Below are 25,138 nucleotides of genomic sequence, written 5' to 3'. Positions count from 1 at the left end.
CCCAGGCCGGTCCCCAATGCCCTTCAGGACCTCGCCCCTCTCCTGGGACCTGCCAGCCAGGCCGGAGGCTCTGCGTTCCCGGTGTGCGGGCTGGCCAGGTGCGGGCCCTGATGTCCCGCGTGGGGAGGGAGGCTCCCGGGGACGTGTTGGTGCGATAGTGAGCTGTGGCCTCAACTCAACCCTCAACTCGACGCGGCTCGGAACCGACGCTGCGCCCACACTCCTGGGGGAGTGTGCATCGCGGTGGCATCTGTTTTCGGTGCTGTGGGCGGGCGGAGGAGACACTCAGATTCACTTCTTTTTTTTTTCCCCCCGCTCTAAGATGATGGTGAATATGATTAAAGGCTAAAGCTCTTTTTAAAAATTCTCCATCTTGGCCGGCGTGGCTCAGGGGCTGAGCATCGACCTATGAGCCAGGAGGTCCCGGTTTGATTCCAGGTCAGGGCACAGGCCCGGTTGAAGACTGGATCCCCAGTCTGGGGAGTGCAGGAGGCAGCCGATCCATGATTCTCTCTCATCATGGATGTTCCTGTCTCTCTCTCCCGCTCCCTTCCTCTCTGAAATCAATAAAAATATGTGTTTTATTTTAAAATATATGTTTAAAACACTCTCCTGCTCCGATACCTCCTTTTCTACCCGTAAGAATGATGCCTCCTCAGCCACCAGGAGGAGTCTGCCTGCCTCTGGGTACGCCACTGGCCCCCAGCACCTTCCTTTCAAGTAACCTCCCCGTCCGAGAACTCTGAGACGGACAGTCCTCGCTCCTGTGTCACCTGCACAGGCCTAGAACGCTGGGCGTGGATCTGCTCGGTTTTTCAGTTAGGGACCTTCTCCTCTGAGCCCCGACAGCAATCTCACGCCCAGTTCTCAGGACCCCTCTTACCTGAGCTCCTCTTTCTCCGCAGTCTCTCCCTGGGTCAGGCCCTCCAGGCCCTCTCCCTCTCTGTCTGCACCCCGAGGCCGTTCCCCTTGGCGGTGACCTCTCCCACAGGGTCCACACCTGCACGGGACTTGAGGTCTTCACCTGCCTTCCCCCGAGGTTGTGTCTCTGACTGGACCGTTCCAAACGGAAGTCCCGCCTACTTCCACATTTGTTTCCTACCTGTGGCCTCCTGTCTCCGGGTCCAAAACCTAGGAGCCATCCCCGGTTCTTCCCTTTCCCTCCTCCTCCTCCTCCTCCTCCTCCTCCTCCTCCTCCTCCTCCTCCTCCAGTCCTTTTGTAAACCCTGTGGCCATCTACCTCTGACATCCCTCCCCTCCCCATCCCCACGGAGGCCTCCTCCTGGGAGCTAAGCACCCCTCACCCAGAATAGCTCCCAGCTGGTGTCCCCACTTCCTCTCCCCTCACGCCCAGCCCCATGCATCCCAGCCCCTTCCCCACCCAGGGGCTAAGAGGGCTTCTGTAAATACCACGGGGTCACTTCTGCCCCGCTGAGGACTCTCCAACCGCCTGCCGTTATCCTAAGGCCAAGCCCAAGCTCTTGACCTTGGCCAACTAGGTCCTTGGCGACCGGTCCTACCCACCTCTTCAGCCCCGTCTGGCTACCCTGTGCCCTTAGCTCGTCTCAGACACGTGGTGTGGGATTCCTCTGGCTGCTGCAACCGATTGCCTCAAACCCGTCGGTGGCACAGGTTTCTTCTCTACCGTGCCAAACAGGCTGCAGCCAAGAGGGCGGGAGGGGTGGCCGTGCCCCGCGATGCCAGGGACACGTGTGTCCTGGCCCTTTCCAGCTTCCAGAGCCGCGTCCCTCGGCCCCGGGTCCCTCCCTCCCTCCCGCTCCAGGCCCGCAGTGCAGCACCCGGCGCCTGCGGCCTCCCTGCTTTGTCCTCCTGGTCAGACTCCCCGGCCTCTCTCTCTCTCTGGCTGCAGCAGGGTCTGTCCGGATCACCCAAGAGACTCTCCTCATCGCAAGACCCCGACCTCATCGCATCTTTACGGCCCCCTGCGCCGTACAAGCAACATCCTCGCGTCCCGGGATGAGGACCGTCAGGGGCCGTTCCTCGGCCAACCACGCGTGCCCAGCTCCTTCCCCGGACAGGGTCTCTGTGCTGCTTGTTGCCTGGTCACCCGTTTCCTGCCTCTCCCCCCCCCCGCCCCCCCCCACACACACATACTCAGCTGCCTGCGAGACAGGAGCCATCTCTTTTGTTCACCCACTGATCGCCCATCCCAACATGCCTGGCTGATATGGCTGCAGACTGAAATGAAGGAAGATGCGTTTAGCTCTGCTCTCCCTCTCTGGGCGGGGAGGGGAGGGAGAGACACTCAGATTCACCGGTGTCGCTCAGTGGTTAGAGCACCGGCTCACACACCAAAAGGTCACGGGCTCAATTCCAGGTCAGGCCCTGGGTGGGGTGTGTACAGGAGGCAACCAATCGATGTGTCTCTCTCTCATGAGCGTTTCTCTCTCCCGCCCTACCTCCCTCCCTCCCCCCCTCCCTCCCTCCCTCCCCCCCTCCCTCCCTTCGCTCTCTCTAAAAAAACAATCCGTGGAAAAAATAGCCTCAGGTGAGGATTAACAACAAAAGAAAAACAGGAAGATGCATTTACGATCCCAGCTGCTGTGTGCGCTGGCCGAGAGGAAGCAGGCCCACCTTCTCTCCCTCCGGGTGTCCGTCAGCAGCTACGGTCTGGACAGAGCGCGGGCTGCCCGCGGAGAGAACCCGCAGGCACACACACACACACACACACACACACACACACATGCACACACATGCATGCACACGCACATGCACACTCTCACACACACGCGCGCACACACACACACACCCGCAGGAGCGCGCGGGGCGCACCGCTAACGAGCCCGGCACACAGACCGTTCAGAGGAGTGGCCTCCCCTCGGAGAGCAGCCACCTGCGCCCGCTCATTAGAGCCGCTAAGAATCCTCCCCACACGGCCCTCCGGGCGGCGGCCGGCTGAGGACTGCTGTTCCCAGGCCTTCTCCATCCTCCTCCGTTAAAAGGCGCCCGGAGCCTCGTGGAGGGCACGGAGGGGGCCCGGGGCCTTGGCGGGGCCCCGGAGGGTCCCGGCAGCTCAGCCCGTCATGCCGGGTCAGACTGCCAGCCGGAGCCCGTCGGTGTGGACGGCAGGGCTGTGTCTAAGGCTCGCTTCCGCCTTCAGCAGTACCTGATGGGTCGGAAACTGTGCTGCTCTAATCCTCGGCCAGCTGCAGGGACAGGACAAAACACCTGTGGTCACCACGAACACAGCGTGGGGGAAGCCAGAGGTTTCTCATGCTTTGTCTTTTTTTAATAAAAGTATAAACTTGGGAGGGTAACACAAAGCGGTCTATAAATAGTTTCCACGAGCAACACTGCTGAACGTGATGACCCGCGCACGGCACCTGGGGCTTACAGAGGCATGGCCTCCTTGGGAAAGCCCGGGGGAGCGCAACTGGATGAGGACGGGGCTCTGATTGCGCCCTGTAAACTTTTAATCCGCGACTTTATATCCCGGAGCATTCTGGCAAAGATCAATGGTCTCGCCAGCCGGGTGTGGCTCAGCTGTTGAGCACTGACCCAAGGAACCTAGAGGTCACCAGTTCCATCCCCTGGCAGGGCACGTGTCCCATTGCGCTGTACGCCCAGTAGGGGGCGTGCAAGAGGCAGCCGATGGATGATTCTCATCATTGATGCTTCTCTCTCTCTCTCTCTCTCTCTCTCTCTCTCTCTCTCTCTCTCCCTCCCTCCCTCCCTCCCTCCCTCCCTCCCTTCCTCCCTCCCTCTTCCTTCCTCTCTGAAATCAATAATATACTTTAAAAACCAATCGTCTCTTAGGAGGATATTTGGGCGTTTGATGTCCGAGTCCAGCTCATAGCTTCCCCCTGAGGATTCTGTCAAAGCTGCATGTGGATGCCGCAGGCTTCCCCGGCGAGGAATGGATGTCACAGAAACTAAAAGTCCAGTGTGACACCAGCTGCCGTGTGGGCACAGTCTTCTCGCGAATCTAGATAATCCTGGGGGCTCAGTCGCCGTGATGTGCCCCCTTGGCTCACGTCTGAGGGACCAGGAAGGAGAGCAGGGCCAGTGGCAGCCCCTCCCGTGGCGGGGGCCGGGGCATGTGGACAACGCTGGTCTCCGCCGCCCTCCACCCCGAGAACACGCCATGTGCGGCGTCCAGGGTGGGCAGAGGGGCCGGGTGTGGGGCGGCCTGGGTGGTTGACCCTCGGCAGAAAGTTCCTTCCTGCCCGGCCAGCGTGGCTCAGGGGTTGAGCATCGACCTATGACCCAGGAGGTCACAGTTCGATTCCCGGTCAGGGCACAGGCCCGGGTGGCAGGCTCCATCCCCAGTGGGGGGGGGGGGGGTGCCAGAGGCAGCAGATCCATGGTTCTCTCTCATCACTGACGTTCCTCTCTCCCTCTCTCTTCCTCTCTGTAAAAAAATCAATAAAATAGATTTTTTAAAATAAATAAAAACATATACCAAAAAAAGAGAGTGCCTCCCAGCACGCCCCCCGCCCTCCATCGTGAGAGGCGTGGAAAGGGGTTTCTCACGGGGACCCAGACCCCAGGCCAAGAGGCTCCCGTGGCCTCCACGGAGGGCTGCTCCTCTGTGCAGCGTGACGCGTGGGAAGACACGTCCACGTGAGGCACTCTGTCCCCCTGGGCCAGAGCCACGGCCGCTGCCGAGCTGGCCCGGGCAGGCCAGGGCTCCGTCCGGACGGGTGGGTCGGCGGGTGCAGGTGTCACCCAGCCCCCGGCCCCCGCTGCTCTCACGCACCCGGAGGGGACCCCCAGGCGGAGCCATCACAGCAGGAGCCGGGCGTCCCTGCGGCCCAGCGCCTCCATTTCCTCCGGGGAGAGGGCGTTTCCGCGGAGCCTGCGGGGACGGAGCAGAGAGGGCGGAGTGAGGACGGAGCCGGCCCTGCTCTCCCACGAGGGAAGCGGGACCCCCAAAGCCATGGCCTGCCCCGGGCCCCGCTGCGGCCCCCCTTACACCAGCCGCCCGGCGGGCACCCTCTCCCGCTGCCCAGCATTACGCCAGGGCGGGTGCCACAGCCGGCCCGGGAGGTCACATTCAAAGTGCGGCCGCCACTCCCGCCTGTCGCGTTTGCGCCAACGTGAAGTCGGAAAAATCATGTCGAACCGTGGTGATAGGGCAGGGGGGAGCAGGGAGATTCTGTCCGTATTTTAAAACCGGGAGATTGCCCCATAAAAAATCTATACTTCTGCTTTAGCCGGTGTGGCTCCATGGCTGCAGTGTCAGCCCGAGGACTGGAAGGCTCTGGGTTCGATTCCGGTTAAGGGCCCGCCCCTCGGTGGCAGGCTCGATCCCCAGCCCCGGTTGGGGCGTGTATGGGAGGCAATCCATCGACGTGTCTCTCTCCCATCGATGTTTCTCTCTGTCTCTCCCCCTCTCTTCTGCTCTCTCTAAAAACCAATGGGGAAAACATCCTCAGGTGAGGACGAACAAACATATGTATACTTCGTGTTTTCTCAAAAAAATAAAAAATAAATAAAAATATAAGCTGGTAGGTACCTCTGAACCCCGGGGAAAGTGCCCGGAATGAAGCAGTAGAGGAAGGACGGAGACCCCCCCCACCCACTGCCCACTGCCCGCTCGCTGCCTGCTGCCCACTGCCCGCTGCCCACTGCCCACTGCCCACTGCCCTGCCCCAGGCCCGGGCCTGCGGTCCTTCACCCGCCTCCTCCCGGGAGCCCGAGGCCCTGCTCTCTCCCCAGCAGACTCCCCTCCCTCGAAGCCCAGGTCAAGGCGGCAGCCACCGAGATATCGAATGGCGAAGCTAAAAATAACGGTTCTCAAAGCGGCCAGTGACGGAGAGCGTGCCTGTCCGCCGTGTCACCCCGGGCCCGGGAGGTCCAGGGGCCGGGGCCCACGCGAGGAGGGCTGCTGGCTGTCTTTCTGTTAAGTCATTGCACAGCCCTCGGGAATGCCATGCTCGGTGTCCGGTGTGTCCGGGGCGAGCAGGCCAGCGTCAGGCTGGTATTTTAAGGGTTCTGATGCAATGTCTTCCTGTGGGTGCCTGGGAGGGTGGGGAAAGTCGGGGCGAGGACGTGCTCACTGTGATCTGGGCGGATCTGCTGCTGCCTTACGAAGAGTGGCCGCTGGCCGGGTCCCACGGGGACTCTGATCAGGCCCCGAGCCCCGTGCCAGCACGCCCAGGGACCTGTGAGCTGCCCCGGCCGACACGGGGCAAAATCAGCAGCCTTCCCCCCCGGGGAGCCAGAGTTACCAGCTTTTTAAAACGTGTCTTTTATTTAAAAGAGCGTGCCCATCCAAAACCGGTGTGGCTCAGTGGATAGAGCATCGGCCTGCAGACTGAAAGGTCCCAGGTTTGATTCCGATCAAGGGCATGTACCTTGGTTGTGGGCACATCCCTAGTAGGGGGTGTGCAGGAGGCAGCTGGTCGATGTTTCTCTCTCATCGATGTTTCTAGCTCTCTGTCCCTCTTTATCTCTATAAAAAGTCAATAAACTATATTAAAATAAATTAATTAATTAATTAAATAAAATAAAAATAAAAGAGCGTGCCCACCTGGAGGCTCATGTAAGCGCCCTGGGCATGTTTAAGGCGGGCTGCACTGAGCTGTCACGGTCAGCGTACCCCACGCACTTTTTTTAAAAAAAATGTATGTTTTTATTGATTTCAGAGGAAAAGAGAGATGAAGAGAGAGACAGAAATGTCAGCGATGAGAGGATCATTGATCGGCTGCCTCCTGCAACCCAGGGGATTGAGGCTGCCTCTCAAACTGGGGATTGAGGCTGCCACCCAGGCATGGGTCCCAACTGGGAATTGAACCCTGACCTCCTGGTTCATAGGTAGATGCTTAACCACTGAGCAACACCAGCCTGACTCCTCTGTTGCTCTTCCCATACTCCTGCCTACAGCACAGCTGTTCCGAATAAATACTCGTGATTTTGGGGGGGGGGGGGGAAAGGGTCCCTCCTCAGAGACAGGACGGCATCTCTCCCGGACAAAGAACTACACCCACCGCACGCAGAAAGCCACCGAATGCGAGACCTCAGGAAGGCTCCAGCTCCTCTCTCCCCTCGCCCCGCTTTACAGGTTGGAAAACCGAGGCTCAGAGAGGTAGAGGGGCCTTACCAGACTTCCCGGACGGTGGCGTTCCTTTCAAGGGCCTGCAGGAGGGCCTCCGCCCCTCGGCAGGTGACGCCGTTGTTGGACAGCCTGCAGAGGGAGAGGCCGCCGTGAGCTCCAGGGTGCCCGGCTGTCCCCGGGGCCTGTCCAGTCACGGGAGGCCCCGGCCCCGCCAGAGGCCCTGCTCCTGACCGCGGAGCATGCTCACGTCCGCATGAGAACAGGCATCGCCCGCAGCCCGGCCCCGCGGTGGAGCCCCGGACGCCTCAGTGACAGGGACCGGGAGACACACCGTCCCCGGTGAGCGTCCCTGCCCTGCCCGCCTCCCCTCACGGCTCTGTCACCGGGCTTCCTGGGCCCGTCTGGCCTTGCATTTTGGGGACCTGCCTTTCGGGGAAGCCCCCCCACCCCACTCCGAAGCAATACCAGCGGGTCCCACCAGGCCCCCTGCTGGGAGGCCGCCAGGGGCCCTGCCCAGGCCTCTGGCTCCGAAGCCCCCCGCCCCACGCCGCTCCCGGCCTGCCGGCCCCTTACTTGAGAACCTTCAGGCTCGAGTTTCTCCGGAGCGCTTTGGCGAGAGAACAGACGCCCTGGTCCCCAAGCCGGTTCTCCTCCAGGCTGCGGGGGAGGAGAGGGCGCTGTCCAGGCGGGAACAGTCCTCACGGGAGAGGAGGGCGATGAGAGAGCCGAGGGCCCCTCAGAAAGTCCAACCCCCCAAACCCACGCTCACAGGTACAGTGAGAGCAGAGGAGGCAGGTGTGGGCCTCCCTCCCAGGGAAACCTCGGGGAGGGAATTTACCCAAATTCTCCGCATGCCCCAGGGACTCAATATCCATTTCCTCTTTCTTTTCTTTTTTCTTTTTTTTAAATATATTTTTTATTGATTTCAGAGAGGAAGCGAGAAGTATGTAGAGAGAGAAACATCAATGATGAGAGAGAATCATGGACCGGCTGCCTCCTGCACACCCCACACTGGGGATCAAGCTGGCAACCCGGGCCTGTGCCCTGACCAGGAATCAAACCGTGACCTCCTGGTTCATAGGTCGATGCTCACCCACTGAGCCACACCTTGCCCGGCCTGTGTGGCTCAGCGGTTGAGCATCGACCTGTGAACCAGGAGGTCACGGTTCGATTCCCTGGTTGCAGGCTCAATCCCCAGTAGTGGGGTGAATGGGAGGCAGCAGGTTGATGGTTCTCTCTCATCACCGATGTTTCTATCCTCTCTCCCTCTCTAAAATCAATAAAAATATATTTAAATGTAAAGGGGGTGAGGGGACACCTCTATGCGGACTCTCTAAGCTTCCTTCGCCAGCACATCGAGAGGGGAGTGCAATCAAGCAATCACTCAGTCATGCACTTTTGTCTCGTCCGCACCAGTGCTTCCCAACGAGGCCAGGGGGTGAGGAGAGGCTGATGCCTGCCCCCCAGAGCAGGGGCTCCCCCAAACTCACCAGAGTTCCTCCAGGGCCACGTTCTTCTCCAGCATCGAGGCTAAGGCTCGGGCGCCCACACTGCCAATGCGGTTCCCCACCAGGCTGGATGCGACCCGGGAACAAGACCAGGTCAGAGCAGGGAGGGGCCTCGGAGACAAGCTAAGCCAGGATGCCTGGCACACACGGCCCCACTTCCTGCTCTGCTCCATTCCAGACATCAATAACCGATTGCTGCATTCTTTTCCATCGAGCCCAGGCAACCAATCAATGTGTCTCTCTCACATCAATGTTTCTCTCTCTCTCTCTCTCTCTCTCAATCAATCAATTGAAAAAATATCCTCTGGTGAGAATTTATTTTTTAAGTATTTGGTCCACCCCAAGATCTTCAACTCACAGATAGGGAAGCAAGACCTTGAGAGGAGAGGGGACCTCGCCAAAGTCACCCAGAGAGATTCCAGTGTCCCGACTCCAAACCCTAAGGCGTCTCCCTCTCACTGCACTGCCTAGCGGGGGGTGGGGGGGGAGGGGGTCAAAATGAAGTTCCGAGACCTTCAGAACTGGCCCATCCTCACCACCCCCTCTCATGCCGGCTCCCCGGACAGCGGGACAGACACGGGGGCTTACCTGAGCCACCTCAAGCTCTGGTGGTCGCCCAGGGCTTCCGCCAGGGCCTGCGCCCCCGTGTCCCCCACCTCGTTGCCCCAGAACCTGAAAAGGCAGCAGAGGCGACAGACAGTGTCAGGGAGGCGGTGAGTGCTCCAGCGGGCCCTCCCTCCACGGCCCGCCGAGGGCAGCACCCCCCGCCCCAATCCCAGAGCGGTCTCCGTGGGGCTCCAGCTCCCAGCCAGGCGGCTGTCCCCGTGGTCCCGGAGGGATGGCCAAACCTTTCCCTCTGACTCCGCGGCCGCTTCACGCCCGACTTACAGGACGGAGAGGCCCACCCCTCGCATGCCCTCCGGGACGGGGAACTCGCTCCCCATGGCTGTGCCGTCTTTCACGACATTTAGGTCAGATCAGCTTCCCGGGAGCGGTGCCCACGGGCGCCTGGCCTGCTGGGGGGTCGCCTTGGGGGTGCCGCCGCCCCGCACTCAGGTGGCTCCCCTCGGGGCTGCCCATCCCCCACTTCCCGCCCCCGCCCCCAGCCTGCCAGATGCCCCTCCCCTCGCTGGCAGGAACGTGGAAGGACCTGGCCCAGCCGCCAGCTCCCCCATGTCCTTCTCTTCCCAGGTGGGAGCTTTGGGACACGACTGATGCCGGGCACTGCCCTCAGCGGGCCCTTAGCTGGTCTGGGGAGGGGCCGGGCCACGGCTGCCTCAGAGCCCCCGTGGTTCCCGCGTACAGACAGAGGTGAGGAACAAAGACCCAGACTTCCTGCCCCCAGCCCTGCCATCCTCCACTTCCTGTTTGCTGGGGGGAAGCAGGTGCCAGGCGGCCACGGACCGCCCACTGGCTCCCCGCCTCACCCTCCCCAGGAGCTCCCCCTGCCCCACAGCCCTCCCGCACCCCCCTCCCCAGCCCAGCCCCAAGCCCAGAACCCCACCTACCCCAGGAACTGCAGCGAGGAGTTGGCCCTGAGCCCCCGGGCCAGCACCTGGGCCCCCGCCGCCGTGATGCGGTTGTTCCCCAGCCTGGAGGGAAGGAGAGGAGGCTGGGAGGGCATGGCGGGGACCGGGGCTGCTGGGACAGTGCAGCCGGGACAGAGGGGCCTGGGCAGACGCCTTGGGCACCTGCCTGCAGGATGTGTGTGCTATCCGTGCTGGGCCTGCCCTGCCTGCAGGATGTGTGTGCTATGTGTGTTAGAGCCTGCCCTGCCTGCAGGATGTGTGTGCTATCCGTGTGGGGCTGCCCTGCCTGCAGGATGTGTGTGCTATGTGTGCTGGGGATGCCCTGCCTGCAGGATGTGTGTGCTATGTGTGTAAGAGCCTGCCCTGCCTGCAGGATGTGTGTGCTATGTGTGTAAGAGCCTGCCCTGCCTGCAGGATGTGTGTGCTATGTGTGCTGGGGCTGCCCTGCCTGCAGGATGTGTGTGCTATGTGTGTTAGAGCCTGCCCTGCCTGCAGGATGTGTGTGCTATCCGTGTGGGGCTGCCCTGCCTGCAGGATGTGTGTGCTATGTGTACTGGGGCTGCCCTGCCTGCAGGATGTGTGTGCTATGTGTGTGAGAGCCTGCCCTGCCTGCAGGATGTGTGTGCTATGTGTGTTAGAGCCTGCCCTGCCTGCAGGATGTGTGCGCTATGTATGCTGGGGCTGCCCTGCCTGCAGGATGTATGAGCTAGGCTGTGTGTGCTGTGTGTGTGAGAGCCTTCCCTGCCTGCAGGATGTGTGTGCTATCAGTGCTGGGGCCTGCCCTGCCTGCAGGATGTATGAGCTAGGATGTGTGTGCTATCCGTGCTGGGGCCTGCCCTGCCTGCAGGATGTATGAGCTAGGATGTGTGTGCTATGTGTGTGAGAGCCTTCTCTGCCTGCAGGATGTGTGTGCGATCCGTGCGGGGACCTGCCCTGCCTGCAGGATGTGTGTGCTAGGATGTGTGTGCTATCCGTGCTGGGGACTGCCTCTGGCTTCTGAGACTCCCTTCCCCACAGCACAGGGACAGGAGAGGCAGGGGTGGGGGGACAGGCTCGGGCAGGAGCCCCAGGAGGCAGAGGTCCTGAACGGTGGGTCCCCTCCCCTCCCGGGCAGCCCTCAGCCCAGCAGGTCCAGGGCTCGCTGGGGAGGTCACAGCATTAGCCAAGCCCTGCTCCCCTCCCTCTGCGTTGGGCAGGAATCACCCACCCAGCAGGGGCCAAGCCAGGGAGAAGGGAGCCGGGAGGCGGGGGGGGGGGGGAGCAGAAACCAGCGCCCAGGACCCGGGAGGCCGGCTCACCTCAGCGCCAGGAAGTTCTGCCGGCACTCCAGGAGCCGCGCCAGGGCCTGGGCACAGCCGTCCGTCAGCTTGTTGTTGAACAAACTGGAAAGACAGAAAGAGAGACATGGAGACCAGACACAGCCAACAGCGACCCCCCTCCTCCCCCCGAAAACCCAGGGCAGCCCGTTCCCCCGGGATGGGAGGCACCCGCACCCTTCAGCCACGCAAACGCCCGCCCAGCCCGGCCCAGCTCACGGCCGCTCCCGGGACCCGGCCCAGCCCGCCGCCCAGCCCGACTCACGCCAGCTTTTGCAGCTCCTCACAGCGCAGGGCGTGCTCGGCGAGCGTGCAGACGCCGCGGTCCGAGAGGTTGTTGTCTCGCAGGCTGCAAACACCAAGCAAACCAGCTGGAAATGGAGCTCCGGAAAGGGGGGAATGAACCAGACCTCAAAAGGGACGTTCGCTCAGCCCCAAAGCGCCAGCATCTGTGCTTCGGGAAATGCCGCCGCGATGGAGCCCCCAGGAGGCCAGGCCCCCCCAGCCCTGGTCAGGGGCTGATGTCATGCACGGTGTGGGGGACGGCCCAGAAACCGGGGGCCCAGCACTCCTGCTAAACAGCACAGGGCTCCTTGGGGAGGCAAAGACCCTGGGGGAGGCACCCTTTCCAGCGGTGGGCAAGGGAAATGGCCGTCAGAAAGGCCTTCTAGAAGGTTCCGAGGTTGAAACACAATAATAATCTATATATATAAAAGGCTAAGTGACCGACCATACGACCGACCGACCATCCGACCGACCCGCCAGTGCAATATGACTCACACCGGCAATTTAAAAATCCACGTTGACTTGGGCATGTGAGCTACATATAAAGCTCTCGCTGGCGCCCATCGTAAGGGTGTGTTTTGATCTGTCATTGTCGATTTGGTTGACACCTCTATCATAGAGCAAGGGCAAACAGCAATATTAATTCCTTCTAATTACAATAATTTCCTTTCGAGGTGCACGAATCTGTGCACTGGGCCACTAGTAATAATAATAAAAGAGGCCGGGACCGGTTTGGCTCAGTGGATAGTCAGCCTGCAGACTGAAAGGTCCCGGGTTCGATTCCGGTCAAGGGCATGTACCTTGGTTGCGGGCACATCCCCGGTAGGGGGTGTGCAAGAGGCAGCTGATCGCTGATTCTCTCTCATCGATGTTTCTAACTCTCTATCCCTCTCTCTTCCTCTCTGTGAAAAATCAATAAAATACATATTTAAAAAAAATATAAATAATAATAATAATAATAATAAAAGAGAAGGTCAGGGCACAGGCCCCAGTTGCTGGCTACATCCCCAGTGCGGGGCGTGCAGGAGGCAGCCGATCCATGATTCTCTCCCATCACTGATATTTCTCTCTCCCTCTCTCCCTTCCTCTCTGAAATTAATACAAATATATTTTTTAAAAGAAAGAAAAAGAAGTCTCTGCTTCGGCCGAGGCGGTGTGGCTCCTCATGTGCCCCAGGACAGGTGGCCCCTTGATGGGGCCCAGTAAACCCCCGGGGAGGCCAAGAGTGGAGGATGGCGCTGAGACACAACTTCCGCTTTCTGAGAGGCTATGGATGGGGGCAGGACAGCCCCTCCCGAGGCAGGAAGGGAGGCCGGGAGCTGGCATCATGCTGGCCGCCAGACAGGGGCACGCCCTCTGTGCTCACCCGGCCGAGACGGGGGGAGAGGCCCCCGGTGCCAGGGCAGTGACCTTCCAAAGGGGAACTCACGCCCTCAGATGGCAGAGGCAGTGAGGGTGACGCCAGAGCCGCGTCCAGAGCCAGCCCGGCATGAGGAACAAAAGCGTAGGCAGCCCAGCGGGCAGGGCTCGGTGGTTGAGCACTGACCTTTGAACCAGGAGGTCACAGTTTGATTCCCGGTCGGGCACAGGCCTGGGCTGTGGGCTCGATCGCCCACGTGGGGCGTGCAGGAGGCAGCCGATCCATGATTCTCTCTCATCATTGGTGTTTCTCTCTTTCTCTCCCTTCCTCTCTGGAATCAGTAAAAATATGATAGATATATACATATATCCTATATCAGGGGTCCTCAAACTTTTTAAAGTGGGGGCCAGATCACGGTCCCTCAGAGAGCTGGAGGGCTGGACTATATGAACTACTAATTCCTACTGTAACACCTCGGCTGCGCTCACTGCCCAAAAAACCTGGCGGGCCGGATCAGACTCCTCTGCGGGCTGCATGTGGCCCGCGGGCCGTAGTTTGAAGACCCCTGTCCTATATGATAAAGAGCTAATATGCTAATTAGACCGAACAGCAGGTGACTATCCGGATGACCTTCCAGACAAAGCCCGGGCCGTGAGTGCCAGCCAAGGCTGTGAGGGGCTGCGAGGGCCGAGCCCCTTGCATGAATTTGGTGTGTCGGGCCTCTAGTACAGTGTTTCCCAAACTTTTGACATATGTGTCCCCCTTCTATAATTTTCGTAACGCTGAGTACCCCTCGTACTCATGAGAACGTAGAATTAGACGCAGCTAAGCACGGTGCAGTGCAAATCCCCACCAAGCTCCGGTGCAACGCGCACCCCCACCAGACTCTTCCCGGACCCCTGGGGGTGTGCGGACCACACTTTGGGAAACACGCTCTAGTAGAATATAAAAAGCTCAGGCAGAGTCCCACAGCCACGTCTCCCTGGGGCCCCAGAATTCCCATCTTGCCGGGATTTTACAGTTTCTGACGGGGCACAATCACCCTTGGTTTGAGCAGCTCCCGACACCGGCACCGACAGTGAACAGTTGCCAGTGGCGACCAGGTGGTCAGGGGGCCTCTCGAGCCGTCCACCCACAGACAGGCCGCCAGGAGGGAACGGGGACTCGTAACCACGGAAGGGGAGGGCCGTGGTTAGGGCTTCAGTCTCCCAGCTCCGCCATTGCCCACGTGAACTCAGTCATATCACGTCACGTCTCTGAGCCCCAGTGCAGGCTGAGGGGAGGAGACCGTCCCTGGGACGGCCGGGGCGGCTGTGCGGGTCACAGGGGTTGTGCGGGTCACGGGGCAGCTGTGCGGGTCACAGGGGTTGCTCTGGGCGGGTGGGGCACACCCATCACCGGGCTGTCCTGCGGGTTAGGGCGATCGTTGTCCTAGATTTAAACAAAGGCCCAGGCCCAGCAGGAATGCTATGCAATACATGCAAATTATACGCAAATAGTGTAACGCATGCAAATTAATTATACGAGTATCTAACCACGATGCTGTGCACCTGAAATAAACGTAAAAAATAAAACAGCCTGGCCGGCGTGGCGAAGATGAACCATCGTCGGCCTATGAACCAGGCGTCACTGTTCCATTCCCTGTTAGGACACAGGCCCGGGGTGCGGGCTCGGTCCCCACTGAGGAGCGTGCAACTCATGATCCTCTCCCATCCTTGACGTTTCCATTTCTCTCTCCCTCTCCCTTCCTCTCTGAAACCCATCCTATATAATAAAGGCTAATATGCAAATAGACCAAATGGTGGGAAGACTGACCCACCATTGAGTGCAGCAGCCGTGGCGGGAGTCTCTCCTGCTTCCGTGGCAGTCGGACATCCCCCCAAGGGCTCCCGGATTGCAAGAGGGCACAGGCTGGGCTGAGGGAACCCCCCCACACACACCCCGAATGCACTAATTTCTAGTAAAAATACCTTTTAAAATAATCAAATAGCTGAAACCGGTGTGGCTCAGTGGATAGAGCGTCGGCCTGCAGACTCAGGAGTCCCAGGTCCGATTCCGGTCAAGGGCATGTACCTTGGTTGCGGGCACATCCCCAGTAGGGGGTGTGCAAGAGGCAGCTGATCGATGTTTCTCTCTCATTAGTTTCTAGCTCTCTATCCCTCTCCCTTCCTCTCTGTAAAAAAATCAATAAAATATATATTTTTTTAAAAAAAAATAAAATAATAAAATAAACGAAGGCGCAGACTGGGGAAGGGACCCGGCCGGGCTGTACAGAGAGGTTGCAGGCTGGGCCTGGGCCTGACCCCCTGGGCCCCCACAGGTGTCCCCGCACCCGCACCTGCCCCTGCCCCCTGCACCTGCCCCCTGCCCCTGTCCCTGTCCCTGTCCCCTGCACCTGCCCCTGCCCCTGTCCCTGCCCCTGTCCCTGTCCCTGCCCCGTCCCTACCTCTGCCCCTGCCCTGCCCCTGCCCCTGCCCCTGTCCCTGCCCCTGCCCCCTGCACCTGCCCCTGCCCCTGCCCCTGCCCCTGCCCCTGTCCCTGTCCCTGCCTCTGCCCCTGCCCCTGCCCCTGTCCCTGCCCCTGCCCCTGCCCTGCCCCTGTCCCTGCCCCTGTCCCTGTCCCTGCCCCTGCCCCTGTCCCTACCTCTGCCCCTGCCCTGCCCCTGCCCCTGTCCCTGCCCCTGCCCCTGCCCCTGTCCCTGCCCCTGCCCCTGCCCTGCCCCTGCTCCTGCCCCTGCCCCTGACCCTGACCCTGCCCCTGCCCCTGCCCCTGCCCCCTGCCCCTGCCCCTGCCGCTGCCCCTGTCCCTGCCCCTGCCCCTGCCCCTGCCCCTGCCCCTGTCCCTGCCCCTGTCCCTGCCCCTGCCCCGCCCCTGCCCCTGCACGGGGACGCCACCCTCACCTCACCCCCAGCACCGCCCGCGGCACTCACTACAGAGCCTTGCAGACGGCCAGGCAGGGCAGCAGCTGCTCCACGCCCACGTCGCCCACGGCGTTGTGGTCCAGCTGCAGGGCCACGGGCCGCCGCAGGTGGCGCAGCACGAAGGCCAGCGCGGCGCACTCGGCGGGGCCCACGCCGCAGAAGGTCAGCTTGAGGTGGCCCACGGCCAGGCCCCGCGCGGCCCGGCGCGCCAGCCGCTCCTCCCGCAGCTCGTGCAGGCTGCGCACCAGCCAGAGGAAGCCGGGCAGGGCGTGCATGCTCTTGGCCTCGCCGGGCAGCGCGGGCGGGATGGCGCAGAAGTGCCTACGGAGGCTGCGGGCCAGGCACCGGCGGGCGCAGGCCCGGCGCCGCAGCAGGGCCTTCTGGGACGCCTGGCAGGCGGCCAGCAGGCCCCGGTGCTCCCCGGACAGCAGCCCTGCCAGGAAGGCGGCCGTCATCTGCAGGTTGTGCGGCTCGGCCCTCTGCAGCCAGGCCTCCACACCGCCCTCCTCCTCCTCTCCCTCCTCCTCCTCCTCCTCCTTCTCCTCGCCCGGCGGGCCCCGCACGCACAGCGCGGGCAGCAGCCGGGCCAGCGGCGAGCTGCCCGTCGGCGGGCGGCCGTTGAAGAGGTGCCGAAGCCAGGACGGCCTCACGTCGGCGCCCAGCACCAGGTAGAAGGCGGCGAAGAAGCACTGGAAGGTGATGTGCAGGAACTCCAGGGGCGGCGGGCCGGCGGGCGCCACGCCGCTCTTGGCGGGCACCAGGAAGCCGAGGGAGACGTCCGCCCGGTCCACGCCCGCCGCCTGCAGCTGCGCGGCCGAGAACACGTAGCAGCTGGCGCCCAGGCCCCGGAGCGCCAGGCGGCCCAGGTGCAGGAGGGTGGGCAGCCTGGCCCGGAGCAGGCCGGGCCCGGGGCCGTGGGGGGCGGCGGCGTCCGGCGGGCCGGCGCGGAGCAGGAAGTGCTGCAGGATCAGCAGGTACATGTCCGTGGTGGTCCGCGGCGAGCCCCCGGCCTGCAGCAGCAGCTCCCGGTGGCACTTGGACACCATCCAGGCGAAGACGGGCCGGTGGCACAGGCCGTGCAGGGCGGAGGCGGCCCGGAGCAGGCGCACCAGGCTGTCGGCCACGCCCGGCTCCCGGTGGCGCTTCCGCAGGTACCGCTCGATGCCGTCCTCCGAGAAGCCGCGGAGGCGGAGCTCGGCCCGCAGGTGCCGGCGGAGGGCGGCGGACACGGCGTCCGGCCGGCTGGTCAGCAGCTTGCGGGCGTCCTTGAGCAGGTTGCCCTGCAGGAGGTTGAAGAGCAGGCTCTGCACGGACGTGGGGTCGGTCGGGGAGCAGTGCCGCTCGGCGGCGGCCTCGTCCGTGAACCGGTGCCGGAACTCGTCGAAGCCGTCGAAGGTGAGGAGCACGCGGTGGGGGTGGGCCAGGAGGAACTGGAAGACGGCCTGCCGGCCCAGGTCCGGCCAGCAGCAGTGCTCGAAGAGCAGGGCGCGCACGGACAGGGGCCGGGCCAGGCGCTGCAGCTGCCGGCAGCTGAAGGGGAAGACCAGCAGGAACTCCCGGAAGGCCCGCCCCGAGGCCCACAGCAGGTGCAGCCGCTGCAGGAGTGTGGTCTTGCCGCTGCCCGCCTCGCCCACCACCAGCACGGTGTCCGCGTCGGCGTTGCGGGGGGCGCCGGCGCTGAACAGGGCCTCCAGGCCCAGGGGGGCCGCGCCGGGCCCGCCCGCCTCCGCCCGCAGCTCCAGCGCGGTCTCCGTGTACACCTCCTCCAGGCACAGGCTCTCCGCCCCGTCGTAGGAGCTCAGGAAGCGCGCCTGGGCCGACACCGTGGACCGCAGCTTGGCCGTGAACTTCTGGCACGCGGCGTCTGGAAGGCGGAGGGGGGGGAGGCTGACCGGGGGCGCCTGGGCGGAGGGAGGGCCGCCTGGGGCAGGGCAGCCTCACAGGTGGCGTCACACGTGGGAGGCAGGAGCCGTGGACGTTGAGGAGGACGGTCCCCCAGCCTCCTCACCCTCGGTGACTCCCCCGGGAAGTGGGCGAGGTGGCCGTGGCCGCTGGCTCCTGGGGTGTTTACGTGGATCCGTTCAGACACTTCAGGCCCAGCCCTTCGCTCAGCGCTCGGCACGAAACAAGTGCCCAGAAGGCCTGAGCCAGCGCCCTCACGGCCAGTGGCATCGGGTAATGAGAGCGGCCGATGAGAAGGAGCACTGGGCTGGGTCAGAAGGCCTGCGTGGTGCCCTGGCCGGTGTGGCTCAGGGGTTAGAGCCTAGGCCCAAGCACCAAGTGGTCATAGGTTCGGTTCCTGGCCATGGGCATGTTAGATCCCTGGTTGGGTTCATACAGGAGGCAATCGATCGATGTGTCTCTCTCGCATCAATGTTTCTCTCTATCTCCCCCCCTCCCGCCTCTCTCTCTCTCTCTCTAAAAAGCAATGGGGAACATATCCTCTGGTAAGGATTAAAAAGAGGAGGAAGAGAAAGAGGAGGAGGAGCTGGGGGGGGAGAGGGAGGACCCCAAGCATTCAAACCCCAAGCAGCCGAGGCGAGTCCCTGCCCCACCCAGCTCAGCAGAGTGACTCGGCCCTGGGGGATCTTTCTAAAGGGAAGCAGGGGGCGTGCAGGAAGCTGCCGGACAGTGATTCTCTCTCATCACGGATGTCTCCATCTCTCTCTCTCCCTCTCGATTCCTCTCTGAGATCAATAAAGTAATCACAATAAGAGCTAATCCAATAACAGTGATATCACCCACATCGATCCTGTGGGTCCCCCCCAAGAACCCGAGGCGAGTGGAGGAGCTACCCCCACGCGGAGGGAGGACACTGGGTCTTAGGGAGCCCCCCCCCCACCCGCCAGGAGGTGGGGTTTGAGCTTTGGCTCTCCGCCACGCCCCTACACGGCCCGCTCTCCTCTGCGGAGGGCCCGAGGAGCAGGCGTGTACCTTCCACAGAGAGGGCGAGCGGCGCGGGCAGCGCCTCCGCGTGCTGGAGGAGGAAGGCGGCCAGCCCGTTGGCCTTCACCGCCGCCAGGTCCAGGAGCCGCCGCGCCTGCGGGAAGCGAAAGTCAGGGCGTGGGAGGCCTGCCGACCACGGCCGCGTCACAGCACCCCGCCCGCCCGCGCGGGGCCAGGAAGGCAGCGGGCGGCCAGGCGGGTTTCACGGAGGCCACACGGCATCGGCACCGGCATCGGCGGCCAGCTGCAGGCTTCCGTGCACACCCCCCAGCGGTCCCCTCTCCAGCAATGAAGTGTCCACTCGACCCAGACAGCCACTCAAAGAGTGGATAACTTTAAAATAAACAAACAAACAAAACAGGTCCAAAAAAATAAATAACAAAGTAAGTCCAGCCCTGGCCGGTGTTGCTCAGTGGTTAGAGCGCTGGCCCGCTCAGCAAAAGGTTGCGGGTTCGATTTCCAGCTCCGGTCAGGACACATGTGGGAGACAACCAATCAATGTGTCTCTCTCTCTCCCATTGATGTTTCTCTCCCTCTCTCTCTCTCTCTTCCTCTCCGACATCAATAAAAACATTTTTTAGCTGAAACCAGTGTGGCTCAGTGGATAGAGCATCGGCCTGTGGACTGAAAGGTCCCAGGTTCAATTCCGGTCAAGGGCATGTACCTTGGTTGTGGGCACATCCCCAGCAGGGAGTGTACAAGAGGCAGCTGATGGGTGATTCTCTCCCATCGATGTTTCTAACTCTCTATCCCTCTCTCTTCCTCTCTGTAAAACATCAATAAAAACATTTTTTTTTAAAAAATGCAACAACTTCTACCAGCCTGGCTCCTTCTCAGGGGAACCCCCGCCCACGTCTCCCCCGGGCCCGGCTGCCGGAGACCAGGAAGTCCGGTGACAAGGACCCTCTCCCGGAGAAGGCCGACCGCGCCCGGAGGGAGCCTCACCCGCTGGGCCGCGGTGAAGATGGGCAGCCGGATCTCGTCACACTCGTACGGGCTGACGAGGCCCCGGGCCTGCGCCAGGTCCAGCGCGGCCTCCACGTGGCCGTGGAGCCGGCGGACCAGGGCGGGCCGGTGGCGCCGCAGCTCCCGGGCTGGCTGGGGCGCGCGGGGGTCCCAGCGGCCACGCGGCTCGGGGGCCCGGCCGTCGGCCTGCGCCTCCCGCACGGCCGCCAGCAGCTGCTCGCAGCCCCAGGCGCCCTTGCTCCCCACGGTGTCCAGGAGGCGCCGGGCGGCGTGCGAGAGGGGCTGGCCTGGGCCGCGCAGGCCCTCGTAGTCCTCCCAGGACAGCACGTCGTGGGCCAGCAGCCGGTCCAGGACCTGCTCAAAGCCCTCCTGGGACCCCGTGCTCAGCAGCCCCACCAGCCGGCTCCTCTGGGCTCGGAAGGCTTCCTGCGTGCACTCCTGCGGGCACTGCTGCATGCACTCCTGCGGGCACTCCTGCGTGCACTCCTGCGGGCACTCCTGCGGGCACTCCTGCGGGCACTCCTGCGTGCACTCCTGGGGGCACTCCTGCGGGCACTGCTGCGGGCACTCCTGAGGGCACTCCTGCGGGCACTCCTGTGTGCACTCCTGTGGGCACTCCTGCGTGCACTCCTGTGGGCACTGCTGCATGCACTCCTGCGGGCACTGCTGCGTGCACTCCTGCGGGCACTCCTGTGGGCACTCCTGCGGGCACTCCTGTGGGCATTCCTGCGTGCACTTCTGCGTGCACTCCTGTGGGCACTCCTGAGGGCATTCCTGGGTGCACTCCTGCATGCACTCCTGCGTGCACTCCTGCGGGCACTCCTGCGTGCACGGGTCCCGGCCTGGGGAGGAGAGAGGGTCAACAGGCAGGCGTGCGGGGCAGGGGCGGGGGCCAGGGAGGGGCCAGTCAGCCCTCCCGAGGCCAAGCCCGCCATGGTCCTGCCCTCGGACATTCCCAGTCCAAGGCCCCCATTGTACAGATGCACAGACTGAGGCCAGAGAAGGCCAGAAAGGGACTGGAGTCGGTGGGAGTTCAATCAGGCTCCCGGACCCGTGCTCCATCGGAGCCGGTCGTGAGAGCAATGGCCCCCGAGGAGTCCAGAAATGAATCCTCTCTGAGGCGCGTCCGAGGCCCCTCCATGCCGGTGGGTTCCGGCCACAGCAGCTCTCCCTTCAATAACGGCTGCTGGCTGAAACCGGGGCGGCTCAGTGGATAGAGCGCCGCCTGCAGACTCAAGGGTCCCAGGTTCGATTCCGGTCAAGGGCATGCACCTTGATTGCGGGCACATCCCCAGTGGGAGGTGTGCAGGAGGCAGCTGATCGATGTTTCTCTCTCATCGATGTTTCTAACTCTCTATCCCTCTCTCTTCCTCTCTGTAAAAAAATCAATAAAATATATTTTTAAAAATAATAAGAATGGCTGCTGTTCATCAGCACCTACAAGGGACCAGGCGCCCCCGTAGGCCGTTTCCTGCGGGAATTCCTTCACCCCCTCCTTCCCCTCCGGAGCCGGTGCTGTGGGCAGCCCCATTTCACAGACGGCAAAACTGAGGCACGGAGCGGCTGGGCGGCCTGCACAAGGGTTCCAGAAGCATGCCTTTCATTCCCTTAGAGCTGGGGTTCCCCCCCACACACACACCCCGTGACCCCACACCTGTGCAGGTAACCCTCTGCTCCCCCGAGAGGCGGAGCCAGGACACTGCTATGAAGACCCCAAACCCAGCGAAGCAAAAAGCAGGGGTGCAAAGGAGTGGTGCAGGGAGCACTGAGCCCCTCCCCGCTGCCCCGGGGCCTCGCTGCCCGCACCATGAGCATCGCGTGCTGCCACCCCTGTCCCGGGCTGGCTCTGGGCTCAGCCCTTAGCTCTGGGGTCTGGGAGCTGAGCGGAAGCGACTTCTCAGAGATCCGTGCCCTGGGAGGCCCCCGAGCAGCGGAGAGAGTCTCGGAGGGCACGGGGTCCTGGGGCGCGGGCTGGTGAAAGCGGGAGCGAAAGGGCAGCACCCTGGGCAAGGGGAGGGGTGCCCGGGCCTTTCTAAATCAGGGACCTCCCTGGCGCTCAGGCGGCGGGCATGGGGGCCGCGGGCTGTGTGTGTGCCCTGTCCCTCCTGGTCCAGGTCGAAGCCCGGGCTGGCACACCTTGGCATCGGAGCCCTGAGAGCACGGTGGGGGTGAATCAGAAACCCGCACGGGGAGGGGCAAGCCTGGGACGTCCGTGCCCACCGGCACACGCCCGCCCCGTAAGGGGGAGGAGGACCCTCCGGCTACAAGCCCGTGCCGGCTGGCACACGCCCGCCGCGGTAAGGGCACCCCCCATGCAGGGGGTACAGCAAACCGGGACCCCAACCTGCTCTCCCTGGCCACGCAGGCACCCCGTCCCCCGGGCTGAGCAGAGTGCGGAGAGGGTGGAGGCGGAGGGTGGAGAGGGCACAGCGGGAACAGGAGGCGCAGGAAGAGCGTGGGGCTCAGCCCTGGAGCGGCCCTCGGCTGTGGAAACACCAGCCCCCGGACCCGTACCCAGGGCCGGGGGATAACCACCCCCCTCCCTCGGGGAACAGCCCGGAAATGGGGCGGGCGCTCTGCCTCCGACCAGCACCTGGAGCACCTGGGCAGCTGGGAATTAGCCAAGTTCACGGGACAATGCCTGCTTCTCCCCCCAGAATGGACTGCGGCTCTCTCCTCCGCGTCCCGAGAGCCGGGACCACCGCTCCCTCATCAGAGCTCCCTGGGCTTGCCCTGGCCGGTGTGGCTCAGTGGCTAGAGTGTTGACCTGTGGACTGAACGGTCCTGGGATCCATTCTGGTCAAGGGCATGCACCTCAGCTGCAGGCTCCATCCCCGGCCCTGGTTTGGGCACATGCAGGAGGCAACCCATCAATGCGTCTCTCTGTCTATCCCCGTCCCTCTCACTCCACTCTCTAAAAAAGCCAGTGGGGAAATACCCTGGGGTGATAACCACACACACACACACACACACACACACACACACATGCACGCATGCATGCAGCTCGGCAGGCGTGGGCAGGGGCAGGGCCCAGCAGCCCGGGCAGGCCCTGAGCAGGAACCGCCAGGCCGGGCAGGTCGAGAGTCACCAGGGGAAACCCCAAAAGGAAAGGGCGGAAGCCAGGGCTGGCCGGCCAGTTGTGCAGAACGAGGTATGCCGGCAGTTCTGGCAGAGAGCCTCGTGCACCCACGTGGCCCAAGTGGCCCGCAGGGAGAGACCCCGGGGACCTGTGACACGCCCGCAGACCCGCCCACAGCCACCGGGAGGCGGGCAGGGCCCTTCCCGGACACGCTGGGGCTGGGGCAGCGGACAGACCGACGCTCGAGCCACACACGTCCAACTAGCGATGGCAGGGCCCTGGGCATGGCGGGGAGGGGGGAGGGAGGCAAAGCCATCGCATTTGTCACTCTGCCCTCCTACCAGCAGCCGGAAAGTCCCATCTCTGCCCAGGCCCTGTTCCAGAAACATCCGCCGAGCAGGGAGATTCCCTGAGGACCCATTCGGCCAGTTCCCTGTCTGCAAGCAGGCATGGCTGTTCCATCTGAGCCCTCCAGGAGGCAGGACTGGCCTGGCTGCTGTCCTCACTAAGCAGCTCAGGAAGTCCCTCTCAGGTCTAGCTTAGGTCTCTCCTGCTCCACTGTAAATGGGGAGAGGGAAACAAGCACACACAGATCTCTGCTCATCACCTATTTGGTAAAAACTCTCCCCAAAACCCTGCCTCCTGCCTCCTGCCCGGCGTCCCCTCTGCAGGCTAAAACCAGCTCGGAGTCACCATTGCCTTTTCTTCTCCGCTTCAGAGGAGGGGCGCTTGGGCGCTGAAACAGGGCCGAGGGGCGGGGCAGCCCACCAAGACCCTCCCTAGTCCCCACGCCCAGGCCCAGGCCCTGCCGCTGCCTCCTTCCCAGCACCGCAGCGACCTGGGTCCCGGGGCCTGGGCAGCTGATCTGCTTCAGGGTGAAACCCCAGCTGCGGGGCCCGGGGGACAGGACAGGGAGGCCGGTCGGACCTCAGCTGTGTCCCTCCTCCCCGGGGCCCTGGCTCAGTCCCCTCCCCTCCCCAGCCATGTCCCTCCCGGTCCCCCCTTCACCCCTCCGCTCTAGGACAGCGTCTGCCTCCGCCTGCAAACAGACCCTGACTCCACCCCTTCACGGCCAGTCCCATCTCCCAGGCCCTTTCACACAGGACTCCTGTCTGCTGTCCTGACCCACCGCTCCTGCCCTTCCAATTGATTCCCACCCCCTTCAGTGTTAGGGCCCAGCAGGGGCCCCTCTCTCTCTCTCTCTCTCTCTCTCTCTCTCTCTCTCTCTCTCTCTGTGTGTGTACCTCAATTTCCCATCTGCCCCACGCCTGCCAGTGAGTGCCTGAAAGAGCCTCCCTGCTGCCATTTTGTCCTGGTCACCCCTGACCTCAGAGTGAGCCCCTTGTTGCTTGGCCCTCAGCCCTCATCCTGCTCGCTTCTCCAAAGGCACGCATCCTCACGGCTCCCTCTCCTCCTGGATGCCCCTGCCTCGAGGCCCCGGGGCGCCCCAACGCTCTGAATTCCCTCCCTGAACCCTCTCTCTGTCCGCACGGCTGGGTCCTGTGTGGGGAACCCCCAGCTCCTGGGGGGACCCCCTCTCTCCGCATCCCTCCCTCCCTAAGAGACCGCCGCTGCTCTCGCTGCTTAAAATGCCAGCAGGGAGGCTCTTTCAGGTGCTCACAGGCAGGCGTGGGACAGATGGGAAACTGAGGCAGAGAGAGAGAGAGAGAGAGAGAGAGAGAGAGAGGAGCCCCCACTGCGCCCTAAGCCTGGCCTCCTCATGCCCAGGGCGCCAGAGCCCCAGGACTTAGCTCCCAGGGGTCCCCCTCCCACACACCCACCCACACACCCACCCACACACACAGACCCCGCCCCCAGGTCCCCGCCCCTCTCTGCACCTCACGGAGCCCTGTCCCCAAGCCCCCTCTTCTTCAGGAGTCACAGCCCGCGGGGGGCTCCCCCACCTCCGGATGCCCCTTTCCAGCTCCCTACCTTCCATGAGATCCGGGGACCCCCGGGGAAACCGGGGAGCCCGTCCTCTGCCCAGGGGGCGGCCAGACGGGCTCAGGAGCCCGTGTCTGCGTCCTGCGGGCCAGACCCTGGGCGCCCGCCCTCTCCCGGCACCGGGCCCGGAGCACGCAGCTGGGGGGGCGGGGGGGGCACCCCGATTCCTCCTCTACGTGGTCAGGGCCACGTCTGGAGGATCCCAAGGCTCCTGCATTCAGCCCTTCCCCGCCGGGCCCGCCAGCCACGCCTCCCTGCACCCC

General features: G+C 63.1%; 1 protein-coding gene across 3 annotated transcripts; it reads right to left on the bottom strand.

Moving 5' to 3' along the window:
• Positions 1–3,274: 3,274 nt before the first annotated feature.
• On the bottom strand, positions 3,275–25,118 carry NOD2 (nucleotide binding oligomerization domain containing 2). 3 transcript variants are annotated; one of them, XM_084905466.1, is made up of 13 exons: positions 24,864–25,118; positions 19,832–20,694; positions 18,875–18,980; positions 15,950–17,804; positions 11,640–11,723; positions 11,357–11,440; positions 10,038–10,121; positions 9,118–9,201; positions 8,512–8,595; positions 7,595–7,678; positions 7,067–7,150; positions 4,721–4,819; positions 3,275–3,997 (listed from the first exon to the last, which is right to left on the bottom strand). In XM_084905466.1, the coding sequence occupies exons 1-12, from the start codon at positions 24,868–24,870 to the stop codon at positions 4,747–4,749; spliced, it is 3,492 nt and encodes a 1,163-aa protein (XP_084761592.1). In that variant the 5' UTR covers positions 24,871–25,118; the 3' UTR covers positions 3,275–3,997; positions 4,721–4,746. The 3 variants fall into 3 exon arrangements, with proteins under 3 accessions (XP_084761592.1, XP_084761591.1, XP_084761593.1); XM_084905465.1 differs by having other exon boundaries at positions 3,275–4,819; XM_084905467.1 differs by having other exon boundaries at positions 3,275–4,819; positions 7,603–7,678.
• Positions 25,119–25,138: the final 20 nt, after the last annotated feature.

The sequence above is a fragment of the Pipistrellus hanaki genome (assembly GCF_964339955.1).
Source record: "Pipistrellus hanaki genome assembly, chromosome: 15".
NCBI lineage: Eukaryota > Metazoa > Chordata > Mammalia > Chiroptera > Vespertilionidae > Pipistrellus > Pipistrellus hanaki.
The sequence above is the reverse complement of the archived record's forward strand: the minus strand, read 5'-3'. Positions and strand labels throughout refer to the sequence as shown.